Source organism: Lissotriton vulgaris, chromosome 4_1 (assembly GCF_964263255.1).
Source record: "Lissotriton vulgaris chromosome 4_1, aLisVul1.2, whole genome shotgun sequence".
Classification (NCBI taxonomy): domain Eukaryota; kingdom Metazoa; phylum Chordata; class Amphibia; order Caudata; family Salamandridae; genus Lissotriton; species Lissotriton vulgaris.
This window is the reverse complement of record NC_141691.1, coordinates 1,103,174,081-1,103,195,839: the sequence shown is the minus strand read 5'-3', so window position 1 is coordinate 1,103,195,839 and position 21,759 is coordinate 1,103,174,081. Positions and strand designations below refer to the sequence as shown.

General features: G+C 43.1%; 1 protein-coding gene across 1 annotated transcript in view; it reads left to right on the top strand.

Moving 5' to 3' along the window:
* Positions 1 to 21,759, top strand: part of GABBR2 (gamma-aminobutyric acid type B receptor subunit 2) — a 1,712,046-nt gene that overhangs the window by 1,194,147 nt on the left and 496,140 nt on the right. The window contains exon 9 of the mRNA XM_086967412.1: positions 935 to 1,015. Coding sequence (XP_086823538.1) covers positions 935 to 1,015 — 81 coding nt within the window. The remainder of the gene's footprint in view (positions 1 to 934; positions 1,016 to 21,759) is intronic.

Genomic DNA, 21,759 nt, shown 5'->3' with positions numbered 1-21,759 from the left:
TAGTTGGTGAGCTTGTGTGCAAAATAAACAGGGTGCTGGTTGTGATAGCTTTCCAAATATGCACCTGTTTTTGAAAATGTATCGATTCAGAAAGGGCAGCGAATGGATTTCCATCAGGATGGGGGTGATGTGATCATATTCTTCAGGTTTTGTATGAGTCTTCCTGGAGCATGCAGAGGAAGGGGTGCCAGTGTGGATTCTGGGTGGCCATGGAGCATGGCATTACCAAAGTCCATATGTACAAGGGCTTAACAGCACTTCTAAAGTTGCTTTCTGGAAGAAAAGATTTGACTTTCCTAAGAAGAGAAAACTGGCACCTTGCTTTTTTTGGCAACCTGTTTCTTGAGGGTGAAGTTGGTGTCCAGGGTGAATCCAAGTGACTTAACACTTTTTGAAAGTTGGGGGGGCTGAGATATAAATATAATGCAAGTGAAATTTTTCCATGAATCTGTAATACTACTGGAGTTGTCTAGCCAAGGAATAGTAAAAATTAGCTTTATTCCCAATAAAACCTTGACGAATATGTATGAGCAAAATTTTCATATAATGAATTTCAACATAGACTATTTACAGATTAACCGGTCTTTCTGAAAAGTCAACTTAATTCATTGAGTTGTTTATTCATATTTCATGCAAGTACTAAATACTCATATCTATGTACAGCTCCTTTCTCTATCCATTATATTCATTTCACAGTTTCTCTATTCCACACGATAAAGAGTCTTGAAACTTTTTTCAATAACAGGTGTCTTCTGTTTAATATTAGTTTCACCAAGAACCTGCTCAAGCACTCCCCTGGTTTCGTCTTTTCCATTTGTGAGTCTCAATGTATTATTTCCATGGCACTGCATCAAGAGATCATGGATGTATGTAAACAATAGGTGTTGTGAAAGAACAAGCTGAACTTAACATCTTCCTCCTTGTATCTTCTTAGATGGGGAGGAGGTGAAGGTGGGCGAATATAATGCTGTGGCTGATAGTTTGGAACTGATCAACGATACAATCAGATTTCAAGGTAAGAATGAAAAATGTTCTGCCATCGCAACTATGAAAGGGCATCAAGACCTCTTGAAAAGGATAACATACATTGTTTCTTATATTTAGGGGAAGTTGTGTGAGGTCAGTGTATTGAAATATCCTCACCCATTAGCCAGGCAGTGCATTTGGGCTAGGGGTCTCCAACCACTAGCTTGTGAGCTATTGTAGCTCTCCAGCTACCTCTGAACAGCTCACCTGTGTGCAGCCAGCTTATTAAATTAGAAATCTTTTGCTTGGTTCAATTAATGTATATATAACAACAGTAATAATATTAGTAGCTCTTAATGTGTTTCATTGAACATAAGTAGCTCTCAGTACAGAAAGGTTTGGAGACCCTTGGACCACAAGGTAATTCATGTAGTTCAGCTGCATTTGCTTTATAACTGAACAACACCCCTAAGTACTGTAGACATATGCTCCAAGTTGTTGTGGGTGATTTATGAACTATATGTAAGCTGATCTGGCTCACCAAACCAATGTTTAACCTAATCACAGTTATTGAACTAGTAATCAATCTGTTGTGCTTCTAAAATTGCTTTTCTCAAGTTTTAAAGTAAGGCTTAATATATATAAAACACAGGTATCAAATATTTAACTTTAAATATTGTGATAAACATGAGTAATCAAACAAGATTGTGTATGTTACATGCTACATGTTTAATATTTACCATTGCAGACCAACTGGCTTGATTAGAGATGTAAATATAAACACTTGCTATAGGTAAATATAAACACTCTGCCATAGACGTAGACAAAAATCTTGGCAAAATATTTTGAAAAACACAAACTGTGTCATCTAAGGCATTAATAACATCTGTACGAAAGTAGGAACTCACAACTCTCTTGATTGTGAATCTGACATTTAACAATATCTGAGTATGGTCAAAACAATATCTGTACTTGGGAATCTTATTCATCACACTTTTGAACGTCATCCACAGGATGAGGTGTGTATTTTTAGAATATCAGACCCAGTATTACTTTCAGTGTTCGTAGAATGAAAGATTAGGTCGAGATAGATAGTCATTTTCCCACCAGGTGATCATATTTTATTGGGACATTTTCTAAATAAAAACAGCACTTTGATATGGCACGCTAAGATTGGTTATACATGTCGAAAAGGTTACTTTTTTACGTATAAGGGCCCTTCAGGGCCTAAAATATATGCCAACCACGTGTGTAGGGCGCTTTTCATGATTTGCACATCCAATAATGTTTACTGCAAAACAAGCTCTAAGTTGACTCTATCTTTTGATTGTTTTCTTGTCACTATACCTACTATCTTTTCGCTTTTCACTTTTTCTTTATTTTTATATTTATATAAAATTTCTTGTGAAGCCACAAACCAGAGAATAGTGTCCTCTGTTTGGTGGATGTAATGCAACTTTCTACCTGTCTTTCATGCAAAGAAAACGGCTTGGGTTACCGGAAAATGGATTAGACCACACCGCTGCTATAACCCCCTCTGTTAAAAGTGGGGTTTAATATTGATTTCAAAATCTGTCACTTGTTCCCAGTTATGCTGATCATTAAACTTTTCTACCTCAATTCGAGCTTATTAAAATCAGTTTAAGGCTAAAAAACTGAAAAGAGATATTCACAAACAAGCAATGAAGTTCATTAATGCAATATTTAGTCACCATTCTGAAAAACATCCTGACGTTTCTGTTGTTGCATACATATTTTATTGGAGTCACCCTTCATTACACATCTTATGGAAGACGTCCATGTCTGACGTGGAACATCCTCAAAGGACTGAGAGAATCATTATCGGGCAAATAAACATTGCATGAATATAAATCTTTGCAGCAGTGTTGTAAAACGATATTTCCTCTCCTGCAATGGGACGGCGCATCACTCGCTTCCCAAAGTTAGAAAAAAGCTGGTAAAGAGTACAACTCATTTGCACATATTGACAGTATGAATTCTATGCTTTCCTCTTGAGTACAGATATCTGCATCACTTTCGCATCCAGGGCCAGATCTGCAACCGTATTTAGCGGTCACATACAACAGACGTTTGTGACTGCTAAGTGTGAGTCGGAAACATATTACGGATTAGTAACATAGGGTTCGCGGGTCGTTATTAGGAAGGGGCGTTTCAAGGGCGTCCCTGCCGAATAGCGAGTCGCAGTGGCATGTATGAATGTTTTGCAACCAGAATGCAGTTGCAAAACATTCATATTTGACTGATTCTTTGAAAGAGGTGGTTACTCATTTGCAAACAAGAAGGAGTCCAGAGGGACCCCTTCCCCTTTGTGAATATGGGCACCCAATTTTTTTAAGCGGAGGCAGTAGTCCCACAGACAAAGGAAACTTTTCATCCTTCTTTTGTAAAGCCATCCCGTTTTCCTTTAAGGAAAATGGGCCGCATTTCAGGAAAAAAAAATGCTTTATTGAAAAAGCAATCACAGACATGGTGGTTTGCTGATCCTAGCAGGCCACCATCCCTGTGATTGCAGGCAATTCCCAATGGGCCGCAAATTGCAACCCACCTTATTAATATTAAGGAGGTAGGTCATTTGCGACCCCATTGGGAATCACTAAATGGGTCTGACACTCACATTAGTATATTTTATTTTACAACTCGCTAATTGTGTGTTGCTAAAAAACGTAATATGCGAGTCGCAAAGTGAAATGATCGTACACCGCCCCTAACCTCTTTTGACACTTCTTTAACTCCACAATATCTTCCTTTTCTAGTTACCTCTTACAGCTTGTACCAGTTGCTATAAATAGATGATATGAGGTTACTCACTTCTCATGAAATCCCAACAAAGCATTGATTTAAATATCAGACTGTGGCAATATTATGTTGGTATTTGCACGCTTCTCATATTTGCTTGTTGTCCAATGGCATGTGCAGGCATTGGTTGTCTTGAAGAGAGTCTTCTTTGTTAACAAATTCAATAAACTACCCTAATGCACTTACGCACAGTGTCCCACAAACTGGGATTCCCTTAAGTGTTTGTAGGAATGCAAATAATTTGGACATTCGATACCATAATTATGGGTAAATGTTGTTGATATCATGCTTTTTATTACTTACTCAATGTGTTATTTTATTTATTAGGGGCCAAAGTGAATGAAAAAAAGATGAGTTCAATTGATGCAAAGTCTGTCTGATGCTGTAGCTGCAATGTTACCTCAAAGCTTTAGCCATGTTGAAGCTCACAATCTACACAGACAGACTTGTGACAATAGTGTAGTTGCCTTTTTTAAATTCTTTGAATGCTCACACTCATGGGTGATGTCTGTACTAAGCACAATTGAGTCTATTTTGTCTTTCCAGGTCAATTCAGCATCAAAAGGTTACCAAGATATGTGTTTCACCATACTGTACTTAAAAACTCCCAGGCTCCAATCCAGAAATAAATAGTAACACTGCACTTGGAGTTTATATCCTCTATGAATTCGTATGGCTGTAGACGTATTCTTGTTGGAAATTCATAAAGGTTTCCAATTTGATGTCTGTAAACCAACAACAGTCCCAGGTTTCGAAGTGTACTCCAGTGGCCTCTGGCAAACTTTGAAAGTGGAGGGGCGTAAGACGCAGGTATGATTGTGCCAGGGGAAGCGAGCACAATGAGTGAGCACAACTGCCCCAAAAGTGGTTGAGGCGCTATGGCACCCTGCACAAAATGACAATTATTTTGTGAAGTAAACTCACACACTGAGCCAGACACACACACATTCTTGCCTCTGTCCCACACCCTCTGTCCCTGGTACGAGGTTCATTGTCAGATCTATGTGCAGGTCTCTGAACTGAAGTAGCACTTAAGATGAAAGCAAGACAATAGTTTTATAGACATAATAGTTTTAAAGTTAGGAGCAAGGTGCATGTCTATGACTGCAAGTGAACTGTATATGTCTTTACTAAAAATAAAAGGGACAGGGCTTCTCTTGCAGGAAATGTCTAAAATTGGCCCTTATCCTATTTGTAGGCAGGCTTTTGCCTATGTGGTGACTGGCAAAGTTAAAAAATTGCACCCTATCAGCAATGAGAAGCTCATCCCGTTCTGCTTTTCATGTTGCATTCTTGCCCAAATACTTTCCCTTTGCTTTTTCTAAATGTCAGGTGGCGTGTATTAGAAGGGAAGGGATTGGCCATAACTAGCAATGAGTTTATTATTTCCTTACAAGTGGTACCCTGGCAACTCTGGACTGCCCTAAGCTTCTAAATGTCTCCACACTTTTCCACTGGTCTCACGGCTCAGATAGAAAAACATGCCAGATCAGATGATGTAATGTCATAAATGTCAGTGTCAGCAGTGCAGTGAGAGGGTTTCCAACCAGCCTAGTATCAACTTCACCCCCTTTCCCAACTTGTTACGAGAGGTGGTGGAGTCAGCGATGCTTGCTGCTCCCGCCTAACCATGTGACGAGTTAGCAAGGGTTGGGTTCATTGAAGTCCTTGGTTACTGACATGCAACCTTGGGGAACAAAGGGATGAAATCTAACACACCTAGGTAGCATTCAGTTACAGAGGCTGCCTTTCATCACTGGTGGGTATGGTCCCCTCCTAAGACAATACCCAGGCATCAGGAACAAGCACAAACTGTCGACATGCAAGACCCCCCTAGTTAATTCAAGGTTCCTATTTTCCGATTGGCTTTGTTTTGGAACAGGTGTGCAGGGGGGAAGCAGATTATGTATGGATGTCTCTTTGCAGCTGGTGCAGGAGTGGTTAGCAGACAGGTTGGTAAGTTTTAGCCAAGTATATTGTTGTTGACAGAGGCAATCCAGACTGAAAGGGAATGGGTGGGCAAGCTTACGCCTGGATGAGCCAGGAAGTTTAAGGTTCATTACAAATTTTTGTTAGTTACAGGTTAATAGTGCTGAAAAAATAGAGGGTAGGCTAAAGGCGTCAATTACTGAAGATCAGCCCAGGAGGAGGTAGGGAATTGCAGGTTTAAGTTTTGTGGGGTGGGGGGTCTTTTAGGGGTGTGGGTAATATAATATAGGTAACTTGCAGGCCGATTCATCATCGGCATGTTTTGTGAGTCTGTAATAGCGAATAATAAGGAATCGCTATTACAGACTCGCAAAACGGGATTCATGTAGGAATCGCAAAATAAATTGCGATTCCTACACATTCCTTATTTGCGATTAGCAAATTGCTAATCGCAAATAAGGAATAACTCCCCATTCAATCCTATGGGCCAAAGGCCCATAGGAAAGAATGGGGAGTTATTCCTTATTTGCGATTAGCAATTTGCTAATCGCAAATAAGGATGCGATTTCAAGGGTGCTAGGGGTATCCACAGGACACCCTGTAGCACCCCAGAAATGTAAATTAGACTCATGTTGCGCACACACATGTCCAAAGGACATGTGTGTGTGTAACATACAACTGAGAAAAATGCACAAAAGTGCATTTTTCTCAGTTTTCGCTATTTACCATGAAGTCTGACTTCGCTGTAAATAGCGGGAAAAAATAGCGAATTCGCAATTTTTTATTGGGTCATGAATAGCATTTAAGGAATCTCAAATTGAGATTCCTTAAATGCGATCGCAATTTGAGAAATCGCAATTTTTTGCGATTTTTCAAATTGCGAGTACATGACCCAATGATGAATATCAAATGCCATTTTTGCGGGTGCAAACGGCCGAATTTTGCGATTCGCACCGTTTGCGCCCGCAAAAATGCTTCATGAATCTAGCTGATAATGTATAGTGAGGTTTTAGTTTTGTAAGGCAACAGACCAAGGGTTTACATTTGTGATGTGCAGCTTTTTTTTTAAATAAAAGCTGTCTTTCCAACACAAATTTAGTGTCAGTGGTGCGTGCTGCTCCCCATATTCCCCTATATATCTGGGATGACAAAATTGATTGGATTTTGCAATTTAGGAAAAAAGAATAGCAAACATGGCTTTCACAAGGCTTTTGGAATCCCAGGGCATGTAGGTGTTACTTTGCCACAACCGATGTAGTTGAGGCATTTTCTACTGATGTCCACTGTCCCTGGTCTAATTTGCTTCTAAACTATGACGTACACATTTTCAGTACTTGACTTCAGAGTAGCAAAGAAAGCTGTTCTATACTTCTCAGGCAGCGAGTGTGGGGTTAGAAGTGTACAGACATACTAGATAATGTAATAATGATACCAGCAATGGAATGCAACGCAGATATTTTATGCAAGAGGAAAGAAGGTACTAACAAGGTGCGATAGGCGCCTTCCTCCGAGACCCATCATTGCCAGGCTCATGAATTTCAGGGACAGGAATGCTGCTCTCCGTTCTGCTCATGACTTGGGAGACGTCCAATGGCAGGGTAACAAATTGGCTTTCCTCCCTGACTTTACCATCATGGTCCAAGAGGCGAGGAGCAAATTTCAAGGGGTCAAGGCAGCCTTGAAAAACTTGGGTCTCCGATATGGCATGCTATATCCGGCCAGATTAAAGGTGGATGTGGACGGCAGGATTCGTGTGTTTGACACTCCGACGGGTGCAGGAATTTTTCCAGGAATGTAAGAAGAACCGTGCTGGGGCGTCCGCGGGGGGGGGGGCAAAGAGGGGAGCTTGCCCCCCCCTGGAGCGACCCTCCTTGCCCCACTGAAGACGCCCATGAAAACTGTGACTTCAAGACGGGGTTCTCACTCTCTTTCCTCTCCTTTCTTTTATTTGCTTCCCTGAGAAATGAATCCAAAAAAAGAAAGACGCTTTTGCTGGAAATGTCGTATTTTTCTGACATTTTAAGTGCAGCATTGTGAATGAAAGGCTCAAAATATGAAAAATAGATAAATAACTAAATAAAGTAAGACAGAGTGGTAGCAAACTGGCCAAGCTGATTTTATTCACCCTGAAACACATTAGCGCCACTTTTACAGAGTTTGCCAGTGAAGCGCTATTTTTGTTTTCTTGTCTTTGTTTTCCCTGGACTTGGAACTAGTGCACCAATCCTGGAGGTACTGCAATGTGTGGATTGGAAAACAAAATATGTGCTTCGGCTCTGCGTCCAGGGATGTGGTCTTTTTACCATCCTGCTTACGTTTTGTAAGGATATAAGCAATGGACATTGAATTGGGTCTATTCAGGGCCCTGCAGTCGTGTCCTTAACTTTTCAGGCAAAAGCACTCACTGATTTCTGAATAGTGAGTGTACAAGCATTAAGGTAACCATGTTGTTCCTGCTTACATTTCCCATGGTTTGCTACATTTTGCATTCCCTATAAGTGTTTGCTTTTTCCAGGATGTTGTTACTTTTTTTTTTGTAGGCCGCAAATTGCTCTTGTCTAGTGCGTAATTTAAATTGAGCCGCATCCAGGTGTTTATAGCGGGCAACAATTGGGGTGTAGTTGAAGACAGTGGGAGTTTTTCTCAGTGGGACAGTACGGTGTTAAGTGGGGGAGAGGATGTGGCACTATGGTCAGAGCTGCTGAATTTGGAACTGGAAACTAGGTTCAGCCTTAATACCCAGTCCTCCAGACCACTCTCCTGCGAGAGCACAATCACATGCTAGACCTTAGAAGGCTTCGCACCACCTTAGACGTCCTGGTGTCTTCGCACCAGCAGGTGGACCCTAGCATGACAAGTGTAGGTTAACCTTCAAGGCTTGTCCACCACTATCCATGCTGAAGTTCACCTCCAGTCTTGCGGGCAGATCTATGAAGCAGCACAACCTAGAACAACAGTCACTGAGGTCACAGGACCCTTGAGAAGGGCCAGCTCTAGGGCGGTGCAACCAGTGTGACTGCACCGGGTGCTGACTGTAGGTGGAGGCATCATGTTTGCAAGTATATTATGGTTTTAAAAACACTTGCTGCCTCCTTCCTGGCCTCCAGCAATTTTCTGCAACAATAAACATGTCATGATGACTCTGGTGATTAATGTTCTTCCTAGAGAGAGATCAGAGTTTTGTCTAGTGGAAGTTTTGACTCATGGAAAGGTAGCTCAGAGGGTTAATGTACCGGCTGCAAAGAACATGCGCCATGCAGTTCACAAAGTGCACATAATGTAAATAGGTCAGTGGGCTACTGCTTTTGTCAGAGAGATCCTTTGTTACTTGCAGTTTATAAGTTAGAATCCTAACTTAGAACAGTGAGCTATTAACTGTCATCTAAGAGCTGCATACAAACTGCAAGGTATAAATTAGAGCGTTATGTTCATCCCCCCCCCCCCACCCCCAGTCTTTGATTATCCTAATGTCCCAAAAAAAAGTCTGATTATTAAGGAGAACCCGCAACCATGGTATTACGTTTTATATTCTGGGTATTGTGTTTCTCCAGACCAATCACTATAAAACTATACGGGCTACTAGTATGGTTGTCATGTGACTCCTACACCCTGTAGTCCTTAGTCTTATGTAACATTTTCTATGCAGTGATTTACACACATATTGATTTTCTCTGTGTAATGTCTGTGATGCAAAGTGCTCTGACACCCTACAATGGTATGAGTGGTACTGTAAATCAAATTAAATTCATCTGAGAGAAAGTGGTTATGGAGACTTGGGGGGCACAGTTAAAGGGTGGCAGTGAGGGACTCCATGGCAGAGCTGGTCATTGGGGGGCACTAACAAACATTAATGCAGAGGACACCACCATTGCTATGTCTGGCCCTGCCCTTGAGGCCAGTCTGCCTCACCCATAGGTACCTCCATTGGCCTTGTTTCAGAAGTAGTAGCTGCAACTCACCAGGGATTGGCAATGCAGGATTTGCACTCACACCAAACTAAGTTCGCAAACGTCACAGATTCCCTGCCTAATTCACAAGCACTTTTAACATGTGCGGTCTGTTGTGGGGCCATTGGAATTAATTATGCAGCAAAGGATGACAACATTATGCCGTAGTGTTGACTAAATTATGCATTAAAAAAAAGTCTGCAGCGTAATGCAGTATATTTTCAGATATTTTATTATTTTGACGTGTGTACACATACTAACAGTCTCTGGAAAGATGTTGCCTTATTAGTACCAGTGTAACATACAAACGCAGCAGTGAGAAAGGTGACCAGTCAACCTTTGCAATAGGCCATCCACTCCTCAGCAACACAAGTCACATTTTATATTAACTTTTGATATGTTTGAGCTACAAACAATTTATTAGTTTAAATAATCAGATCATGCAGCAGATCTTGCATTATGAGGCAAATATGGCGGAGCTATAATTTTAGAGAAAACATTTGCAAACTAGGATATTTTGCCATTCATGTTTGAACTGCTGTTGTGGAAAAAGGGAGAAGTGCTGATGACAGAAACTCCATGGCTCGGAGACAAACGGCTTGTGTTTCCACATTTTATCGTATTTGGTACATTCTGTGATTAGAAGCATATCCCACTTTGTGAATATATTTTAATGTCAATAACTCAGTATAACCTTAAATAATCATGTGTATCCATTGGTTGATTAAACTGGGCAGTGAAATGCCAAACAAATACTAAAAATTGGGATGTCTGCGCATTCTGGCCACACCTCTGGCTCCAACCACAGATCCAATTCTTGGGTTATTCCCGCCCTCTGATTCTCCTATTCCCGCCCTCTGATTCTCCGCCCACTGTTCTCCTACTTTTTTCCCCCACTTCGACCACTGTGTAAGACTCAGCATCCCTGGACCTGTGATGTGCCGCCGCTGCGGGCGCCACATGTGCCACACATTTACGGTGTCGAGCTTCCGCATAAGGAAGCTGGCCATTATGGTATCCCTAAACGTGCACACGTTGTCAGTTTGACATTGATTACACGTATAGTGACTCTAAGTTTCTTTTCAAAAACATAGCTAACATTTGGACCTATACATTTTATTTTGTATAAATTAATTGAATGTGTTTAAAATTTAGCAATGCCCGGGGAATTCTAGTAAAGGGAGCACCCATTGGCGAATCATTAGTGTGTGTGATTGCTGCATTATTTCTTACTAACTTTGACGTTGTGCTTTAACTTTGAATAAAAGTTATCATGAATTCTATCACCAAGAAGCCAATATTGGTAAATATGTGTGCTACAAATAATCCCTAACATACACTGTGCATACAGTATATTTAATCTAGTGCTTTAATCATAGGCTGTTTTAAAGTATTCAGATAAAAATCTGGGTCAGTCACATGTCCTGGATTCCTGGCATTTAATTGAGTCTATCTCAGTTCTGCGCACCAGTGTTTCTTGTGCCACACCTGGCACACATCATGTCGGAGGATGGTGATGATGTTAACATTTTGCCCCCCCCGGCAAAATGTCTGCGGACGCCCATGGCCACAGGGGAAATCACAGAACAGTGTTGAGCTCTTTTCCAAACCTGGGATTGGTTAACAGATTTTTCATATTTCTTCACTGTGTCCTGCTATGCTTAATTTGTTCACTCATTTTATATGCAATGCAATGATGGTTTTTGTGCTATTGCCCGGCTGGTGTGGCGTTGACATGCCCCATGGTGAATAACATGGTGTTCTTCCTTAGTGTTGTTGTTTTGCAATGTGCTTCTTTTGCTCCTTCATGTATGTCAATGTTTACATTGCACATGCACTTGGCTAGCAATTTTGGGGTGTGCCTCTTTGGGGTTTGCAAGAGGCTGAGTGGTGGGTGGGAGGGGATTGTTAGTACAGTTCCAATGGTCTTTGCAGTCTTTTTGATCCAGTTGTTATGATGTGGCCTATATCAAGCATGAATTGTCTTGTTTGCTGTGATGGTATTTCAACGGTTCAGCTAGGGAATCTGCCCTTTCCTTCCGGGCTCTCACTGATGACTTGGAACGTTAGAGGACTAAATAATACTAGAAAACGTAGACACGTCCTCAATTATATCGTACGACATAATATAGAATTAGTGTTCATGCAGGAGAAGCATCTGGCAGCTTCCGATCACGCTCCTGTAGCGGCAAGTTAGGGTCCCCATAGGTTTTTTTCCAATTACAGTCGTTATGCCCGGGGTGTTGCAATCTTAGTACACAAGCAGGTCCCTTTTGCACTTCATAGCACAATATTGGATACTGAAGGCCGCACTCTGATCGTCACTGGTTCGTTGATGGGACATAAAGTTACTTTGGTTGGGGTTTATGGCCCTAATGTGGACTCCCCAGCCTTTTTTCATAACTTGCAGATACGGCTCCTTTCCCTCGACCTGAGCTATATATATTAGGGGGCGATTTCATTTTATTGTTGGACCCAGCTAGAGACAGCACCTCCGCTTCCCTGGCATACAAAGCCCCATGCCCGACAGGCCCTCAAAGACATATGTGCTTAGTTTTCCTTCATAGACGTTGAGCTCCACTTACATGCACATCTTCCGGACTTCACTAATTTCTCTGGGTTTCATAACACATGGATCAGGATAGATTATTGGTTGATTTCTCCGGGGTGGCGGGTTGGTTGGATGGTATCATTACTCTCCCCCGCACACTTTCGGACCACCCCCAGTGGAGTTGCGGTTGAATATCTCCAGGCCGAGAGGTTACGAGAGACATTGGCGGTTCCCCGGAAGCGCATTGTTAGATCCGGTTTTTACTGAAGAAGTTAGACAGGGGATTGAGGACTATTTCGACATCAACACAGGGTCTGTGGACACATGGGCGGTTCTCTGGGAAGGCTTCAAAGCCTATATTAGGGGAGTCTGCATTGCCAAACACGCTGGAGTCCTGCGTGACCTCCGCTCCACTTTGAATCGCATTGAGGGTAATATCGCTGCTTCAGACAGTGAATTACTTGTAGCGGTCTCCAAGGCGGGAGAGGCAAGGCGTTTAGCACTGCTGCTTGACTTTAGAGAGGCGGCGGAGAGAGAGTTATTGTTCCTCAGTAGGCAGCACATGGTCCGGCGATATGGCAAGGGCAAGCGTCCCGGTAAGCTGTTAGCCAATACTGTGCGCGAGCGACTCCGCTTACATCACTGAAATAACTGGCCCTAACGATGTCCCACTATATTCTACCCCGAATATTTGTGGTCATTTCCTTTCCTATTATAAAACACTTTATACTTCCAGACTCACTGGTGATCTGCGAGACCAGGGGGATTACCTGGCTGAAATCGCTCTGGTGTATTTAGAACGTTACATGCAGGACTTTCTGTTGGTTCCCATTACCCCAGATAGTATTGTGGAGGCCATCGATGCCTTGCGGGGCTCTTCGGCTCCGGGTCTTGATGGGTTTTCCACTGATTTTTGTGAGACGTATAAGGACATCCTTGTTCCGCGGTTGGTGGAGGTCTATGCGGAGGCACTGGAGGTCGGCATCCTTCCCCCAACATTCAGGGAGGCGGTCATTATTCTCCTTCCCAAACCAGGGAAGGATCCTAAACTGTGTGGCTCCTATCGGCCGCTGTTGTTGTTGAACCTCGATTATAAAATACTGGCCAAGGTCATACCAATTCAATTGTCTTTATTGATGGAATCTATCATTTCACCAGCACAGTCGGGGCTCGTGCCACACAGATCCACCTCCCTTAATTTGAAGGCCTTATACCGTGTGTTGCATAGGATTGACCCTTCCACGCCTGCTGCCGCTGTACTTCTGGATGCTGAAATGGAGTTTGAGTCCCTCGAATGGCCTTTTTTCCTGTCCGTCATGCGCCGCATGGGCATGCCGGAATTCTTTGTCTCTACTGTGGCTCTGCTGCATACCAGTCCTACCGCCAGACTGCGCCTGAACGGCACGCTCTCTGACCCTTTAACTTTGTCTCGTGGCACGAGGTAGGGTTGCCCTTTGTCCCCGCTCCTTTTTATTTTGGCCATGGACCCTTTGGTGTGCCAATTTCAGGAGAACCCCTTGCACTCTGGCCTTCAATTTCGAACGGGCTTCTTCTTAATTTCACTGCTGATGACACTGTCCTATATGTTCGGATGCCCCATATCAATCTGGAACCACTGATTTTGGAAATCATTAAGTTTGGCAAGTTTTTTAGGCTCAGTATTAACTGACACAAGTCAGTTATCTTCCCTCTCACCACTAGCACCACTGCCTGGCCTCGCGAGTTTCCGCTGGAATGGTGCAGCGTTGCGGTTCAGTATCTTGGTGTTCATGTCCATCTCGATACGGCAACAATGCTTAGACTTAACTATGGAAGAGCGATTTGCTCACTGGAATCCCAGATCGTTAAATGACTACGTCTTCCGCTTTCTATGGCGGGAAGAGTTGCTATACATAAAATGGTGGTCCTGCCCCGGTTTCTCTATCTTTTTAATATATCCCTATCCCCCTCATGAAGACCTTTTTCTCGCAACAGCGTACGTTACTACTGCGTCTAGTGTGGGGGGATAAGACTCCCCGGGTCTGCTGGCAGACCCTGACTCTGCCATACGATAAAGGAGGGTTTCGGAGTTCCGGATTTTTATTTGTATTAGCTGATAGCACATTGTTGCTACACGGATGTATGGTTTCACCCGGATGCACGCGTCCCGTATTTAAAGCCGGAAGCGGATTTGGTACTCCCACGCCAGCTTCTACTATCCTCCCTACGGGATTCCCCCGAGATCCGCGAGATGTTCAAACTGTATCTACCACATGTTGGGCATGGGACAGACTACGTAGTTTGCTGGGATTTGAGTCATTGTACTCTCATGAGTTACCTCTGCCTAACATTCACACACTTAGAGATTTATTCCCTGATGGACATGCCTTTTCGATATCGGAAGAGGCCTGATTTAGTGAGCGCTCCTTTATGGACACCTTTGATATGACTCATGTTCGCTCCACACTCCGAGCCACTTTCCCTTCCTTCCCTTCTGCCCCTGAGCCGACCCCACCATTGACGATGTTGATACAGAGCCCTACTGGTGCGCATTTGGTCTCCAAATTATACAAACAGTGCTGTGTGCTCCAGCCAGTGTCTGACACTAAGGTGCGGGCGGCGTGGGAGATGGACCTGGGAAGACCTATCACCGACGATCAGTATGAGCAGTGTTGTAGGGCCACCAATGATGTCTCCTTGAACAGCAGACACAAACTGCTCCATTTTAAGCTTCTTCGTAGAATGTACCACACCCCCACGCGGGCCCATAGAATAGACCACACCAGGCCCCACCACTGCCAGAAATGCTTGTCTCCCTTTGCCGATTTTGCCCACCTCGCTTGGACATGTCCAAAGATACATCAGTATTGGTCCCTCGTCCACTCAACACTGGGGACATTCTATCCATGCAGCTTTAACCCACTCCTGAGATTGCACTGATGGGATATGTGTCTAACTTCCCTCGGAAGGTCATAAAACTGGCGGCCTTAGGCTTCCTATTGGCCAAGCGAGAGATTGCCTTGTTGTGGGGTAGCAGTAAAGTCCCCACGCTGCAGGCATGGCTCAGGAGCCTGGCGTTTTAGCAATGTAAATTGTGAGGAGTTTTCTACTTTAATCCCTAGTTCGTCCAGACCAGTGGACATATGGGACCCGTACAAGGACTACATAGTCAGGCGCGGGGCGGCGCAGGGCTCCCAGGTGGCTAGTGGCATAGTCCCAGAGGGAGTGGGTTAGGTGTCCACTTTTGGGTGCATGTTGAGGGTATTGCCCGTCATTGATTATGATCATTGTTGCCTCACTGCTGTCAGGTTTGTTTTTTTATTATTGTGGGCGATGATGTCTCCTTCTATCTTGAACTGCTGGATTGTTTGGTCTCTTGAGAAATGTTTGTATTCAATATACAACCATACTTCGCCGCTGGATTCCATTGATATATGTGAAAGTACCATGCTTGGTTTGCTATGTATGAAACTTGTTATTATCACTGTTATGACCTGCATTGTACCATCGTTACAACGCCTATATGTCAAAATTGGAAAATAAAGTTAAAAAAAAAGTGTAATAGGCAAGGGACAGTGATTTACTACGGCAAGATGCAGGTTCATAGTGGGAGGTATGAGCCGGTAACTTCGTCTATGACACACTGGTCACTCTCTTAATGGTACCTGTTTTTTAGCTATTAGACCTTTGACTCTCTTTGCCTCTCCTACTTGCTACTTCTCTTTCTGTCTCGTCGCGCATTCTCATTCACAGGGGCATAAAGTGTCTATCCTACACTAATGAAGAGGCCAACAGGAGTCCTTCTTACAAATCAAACATTGTCCTGCTGCCTAAACAAAAGATGTAATCTGCCAATGGCTTCCTTCTGCTTTACTGAGCCTATTCAGAACGTATTTGCCATCATCCCTGAAAAACATGGCAGACGTGTGAAGGATGTGGGGGAAAAGACGTGGGCAAACAGCCTAGCCTAAACAGTGGGTCCAAGGGCACTTGGTGCAATAGCCCTGCATCAGCTGCATGGCATCAGATGTGTTTAATGCTACACAACATTGGAAACTAGTAGCTGGAGAATATTGTAATTGCTGCTCGTACTGCTAGTACATACGCCACTTTGCAGCAGGAGCTTCAACATCAAAATAAGTTGCAGCGAATAAGATTGGAACAAAGCGACCCATTACTTATAACCTGCTGCATAACTACATACTAATTAAGGATACGTTTTTTCAAAGAAGAGATTATCTTACTGTGCTAGACATTTGGTAGTGTGACTCGAAGGAAATAATGTTTATGTATTGCTGACCGCATTTTGTAGCATATTTCCCAGTCCAAGAGCATGCAAATGAGATACGCCACACAGGAGCGGCAGTCACATGCTTCTTTATTCCTCAGTTTACACTCACACAAACACTGTGCATTATCTCATATTCAAAATTAATCACATCCTAACCCCTCTCCAGATATGACGTAGTTCCTGTACAGAGTCTGCCCCAGAACCACAAGGGTTCTAGTACGTATAACATTAATTTGCTACTCATTTTACAATGCTTTCCATTTGCACTGTTACTGCACAATGCTAGGATTACTGAAAAAGTCGAAAGAGACTGTTGTGAAAAGTGTCTTGTTAATATATTGTGTAGGAAACTGACGTGATGTCTAACTAACACAAATTTGCAGTTCGCGGAATGACCAGTGAACTGCGACAATTGAAAACCCTTATTACACACTTATCAGAGAAAGGTGCATTGGGGAGTAGAGTGAACTGGTAAATCACAGCTTGACTTCAAGTGAGTTGTTCCCAGCTCTTTTCTCCCTCCCTGAGTAACCCTGGGTAACTTGCAAGCTTCATTGATGCTTGGTCTGTGTGTCCAACTCTGACAAACTATTTAGAAAAATTTAGGAAATCTGATTCGAGATGTGAGGAAAGATACAACGAACCTTATTATGATGTTTGGTTCAATGACCATCTGACCGATGTCGCTGTGGTGAGATTCTGACTGACTAATCCGCGATTTCTCCGACTGCCGTATTATGATGTATACTAATCAATTTTCCGACTGCGTTGGTCGGAGACGACTCTGACACAACCAAGTTGGTCGGAATTGACTCAGACACAACCACATCAGTTGGAAAAGCTGTAAAATCTAGATTCTGAAACTGCAAATGCATCGTTGTACCGCTGAGCCGATTATGATGCATCTGATGTGGTTGCGGTGTCATCCCGGCTTGTGGGCCACCAGCCAGGTGTAAATCTGAGAAATTCACGCTAACTAACACATCACCGACCATAGTATGCTTTCACAAAACTACTCAGCTGATGTCAATTTAAAGAGTAGACACACCTACCAATCCTTACCAGACCACGATCCTCTGCTATCTCAGTCTTGCAAAGTGTGATGTAGCCCATTGCTGTTACCTGTTACACTGCAGCCAGCACTTCACACATTCACACACTACAATAGCATCACTCACTGCACAAAACACAATTTATTGTTTTTTGCTTTCTTGTACACCCCTTCAATTTCACACTCTCATCCACACACACACACTCACTAATTCACTATGTCCAAAAAGAAGCAGCCACGTTTTTCTGATGAGGAGTTGACAGTGCTTGTGGATGACATCCTCAGAGTTGAACCACAGTTCTTCGGGACCCAAGTCCAATAGACTTCCATCACCCAGAAAACCCTGATGAGTGACAGGATTGACAACAAGGTGAACGCAGTAGCCAGCACCTTGCACACAATGGAGGATATCAGAAAAAGCTGGTGCGATGTCAAGGCGAGGGTCAATGCCTTGGCCATCAAAAACCGCTTTGCCACACAACAGACTGGTGGTGGCCTGCCCATGCTAGCCGTGCACTTTACTGCCTGGGAGGAGAAGGTACATGCCATCCTGCTGCCGGAGAGCTTGTTTGGAGTCACTGATGAAAAGGAGTCTGGTAAGTTACAACTCAATATTTGGCACAAGTTATTCATGACACCTTAGCATTCATCATTCTAATCGTCCAGGTGAGGTAAAAATGTTTTGTTAAAGAAAGTAATAGCCAAAGGATTGGAGATGTGTAACTAATGCTAACAACCTGTATACCTGCACTGAAGATCAAACAATGACATTTTCAAATGTCTACCTGTAATCTGTAAGTGTATACCCATTAAGTTAGTATGGCAGCAAAATGAACATCAGTCCACATCCCAAAACATGGCCCATAACTAGAGTAAGAAGTTACCAGGTATGTAATTCCAACCACTTCATCAAGTAATTAGATTTCCCAAAAGAAAAGGACTACACCTACCATCAGCCACTCAGACTCCACTTAAGAACAACAGGCATCTGTGTCAGCCATCTTGCTATTACACTCATTCTCACTGGCAGGACGCTATAGGCCCAGGGGGGCTTGGCGGGAGGAGGAATCACTGCACTGACCATAAATCCCATCAGGCATTGTACTCCAAATTACAGGCACCTGTGTCAGCATTTCTTGCTACTACACCCCCTCACCGGCAGAAATATATAAGTCAAGTGGTTGGAGGTAATGTTTGAAAAGACCACAACTACCATCAGGCCATGTATTCAAAACTACTGGCACTTGTGTCAACCATATTGCGACTACACTCTCCCTCACTGGCAGGAAGCTATAGGCCCAGGTGGGCAGGGTGGGAGGAGTGCTCACTGCACTGACCAGAAATCCCAGCAGGTCTTCTAACACAAGCTTACAAAACATTTACCTCACATCTTACTAGAGAGTGTGAAGTAAAAATCACTGAGCTGTGTATACACAATGCTTTGCACATACATGCTTGCCTACTTAGGCTGATGTACCCCAAACCCTTGAGTAGAAAGAATGAGCACATCATGACTAATTCTTAATGGAAAATACACAAATTATTCAGGGCTAGGCTGTCACTTCAATGTGCCTGGTGCTATACAGACTATGCACAGCATACAAGAATAACAACAACTAACATTTCTAATTGATGAGTCTGTATGTCTTGCAAATTATTTAGATGTAGAGCTCATTCATTCTCAAGTGTCATCTACAGAGTGTCAGGTACAAGTCAATGTCAGTAGACATGTTACAGTAAAATTTGAGAACATGACCATATCAGCACAGAGATGGAGCAGGACCATAATCCACATCATGATAAAGTTGTATTGTTTATGCCAAATAAAGGCAAACATCATGGGGATAGGTGCTGAATCATTCATCTAAACTGTTTTGGAATCCAGGCATTTACTTATTGTGTACCAGTTGAGGTACAATGTATAATCACATAACTGACTGTGTCATATCTATACCAACAGGGCAATCTGGGAACACCTCCATGCTGAATGAAGAAACCAGCCAACCTGAGACTCCAACTCTGAATGAAACCTGAAGACTATCCTGTACCTTTGAACGAGGAGGAGGAACTTGGCCCATGAGGTTCGGCTTGGCAGATGGCACCATTATGTCCAGCAGGGTCAACTGCAGCATCTCCCACCTCATCTACCAACACACAGCTGACCCCAACAGACACACTATCAAACACAGGCAACAACATCAACACAGCAAAACAGTCCACTATGAATTTGACAAGCACAACCCCTTTCAATGAGGACGGAGGATCATGTTCAACTGTGCAGGCACAAACCATGCCAGCCCTTGGGGGTAGGGGTGGTGAGACGGGACGTGTGGATCCATGTCAGCAAAACAGCTGGTGCCTCAATTGCCCAGGCCAACCTTTCCTAGGTACTGGGTGCCTATTAGGTGATCCAGGGAGCAATGGGCCAGGTTTCTCAACACCTCCTGAACATTGAACAGGTTTCCTAAGACCAGAAACTGTTTCAGTGACCAAATGGGTGAGGTCATAGGGGTGCTGAGGGAGATCAGTATCACCCTCCACCAGGCATTTACACACCTGATTATCCCTCCCTGTGGGACGACTCCATCTGTGCTCTAAAAATCTGCGCAAACCACAGGGAGGGACGCTGAGCCAGGCGAAGATTCCTCAGGAGCCTGCAGTTGTGGTCCCCCCCCGAGGTGGGGAGTATCAGCCAAAGTAAGATACGGGAGGCTCAAATGGCAATGCACAACCCCAGCCAGTAAAAAAAGGTACACCTGAGACCCTTCTTTCTGTGCTGACCGTTCACTTTGTTGGCTATTCATTCCAAATGTTCCACATCAGATGGAAATACACTGTTGGACTTTGGCCTCTGATAATTGTGGCTATGATCTGTTGAATATCAACTAAAAACACTGTCAACTTCACTAATTGTCTTTTGGTTCTGATACATGTAGAGTGTCATCACCTATTTACCATGTTTGTTAAATAAAAACACTTTGCACATCAGTACAAGCTCATGTTGTGCCTTCAACATCTATCTCAAACTGTTGTAATTATCATGTGATCCCTCTGATGAAAGTGTAATCAACCTAGGTCAACAAGTACATGTAAATTAAAGTCCCACAAAGTCAACCAAACCTGGCACCACAAGATAGATATACACATTCAGTGTATCGTGCAAACTTTAGTCCATAGTAGCTATTCACAGATAGTCAATTGTATAAACAATCATTACAAGTTGACATGCTACTCAACAATCTGTGCCACTAACCTATTTTGTCCTGTTCAATCAACACAACAACAATTGAGGAGGAGCTACATCAGAAAATGCTAATTTTAGTATGAAACACAAATTGTATTTTTCTGCAATACCTAGTACTGGATCACTCCATGACCAGGTTGGACTCAGACACAGCATTTTATGCCTGGTGATGGCACAACTCAGAAACTCCCCTCATTTGATGACATGGCAAAGTAAACTGAAACAGCAAAATTAAATAGGATTGGCAAGGATAAATAATGTCTCACAAGTAAGAGCAAACGGAAACTTCAGCCAGAACAATTTTACTGATAAACTAGTTAGGCATGAATTGCACAGTGTGCATGTAACTATAACAATAACCAAAACCTGTCTTGCACAAACATTAGCACACTAATCCAACACTTTGATGTGTATATACACAATATCCACACAGCTACACAACAATAAGCACTGTAGAATTGGAAATATATCTCAGTGCATACTTACAGTCATGAAAAGAAGTTGCTGATAAGCTTTTGTCGCAAGACAACTCCTTCCTCCTCACAACTGTCATCATTGCCCAGCCCCGGATCCTCAGCCCGTGGCACCGGCTGGTCTCCTTCATCTTCAATTAGAGGGATGTTTTTTTCTTATTACCAGGTTGTGGAGCATGTAGCAGGAATCTGTGATCTGATACACTTTTCCAGGTGAATATTGTAGGGCTCCTTCAGTTGAATTGAGACAGAGGAATCTTACCTTCAGGAGGTCAAAAGCCCCCTCAAATATCCACCTTGTCCTCCCATGAGCCTCATTGACACAGACTTTTCCTGGGGTGACTAGAATCCGCAATGGTGCTAGTAACCATGGCTGGTTGGGGTACCCTGAGTCTCCTAAATGGAAGATAGACATGAGTTCACTGGCTAAGCAAACATTTACCAAATTGACACATAAAATCACTCGCGACAACATTAATTAAAAATCGTACTTACCAACAAGCCAGGCCTG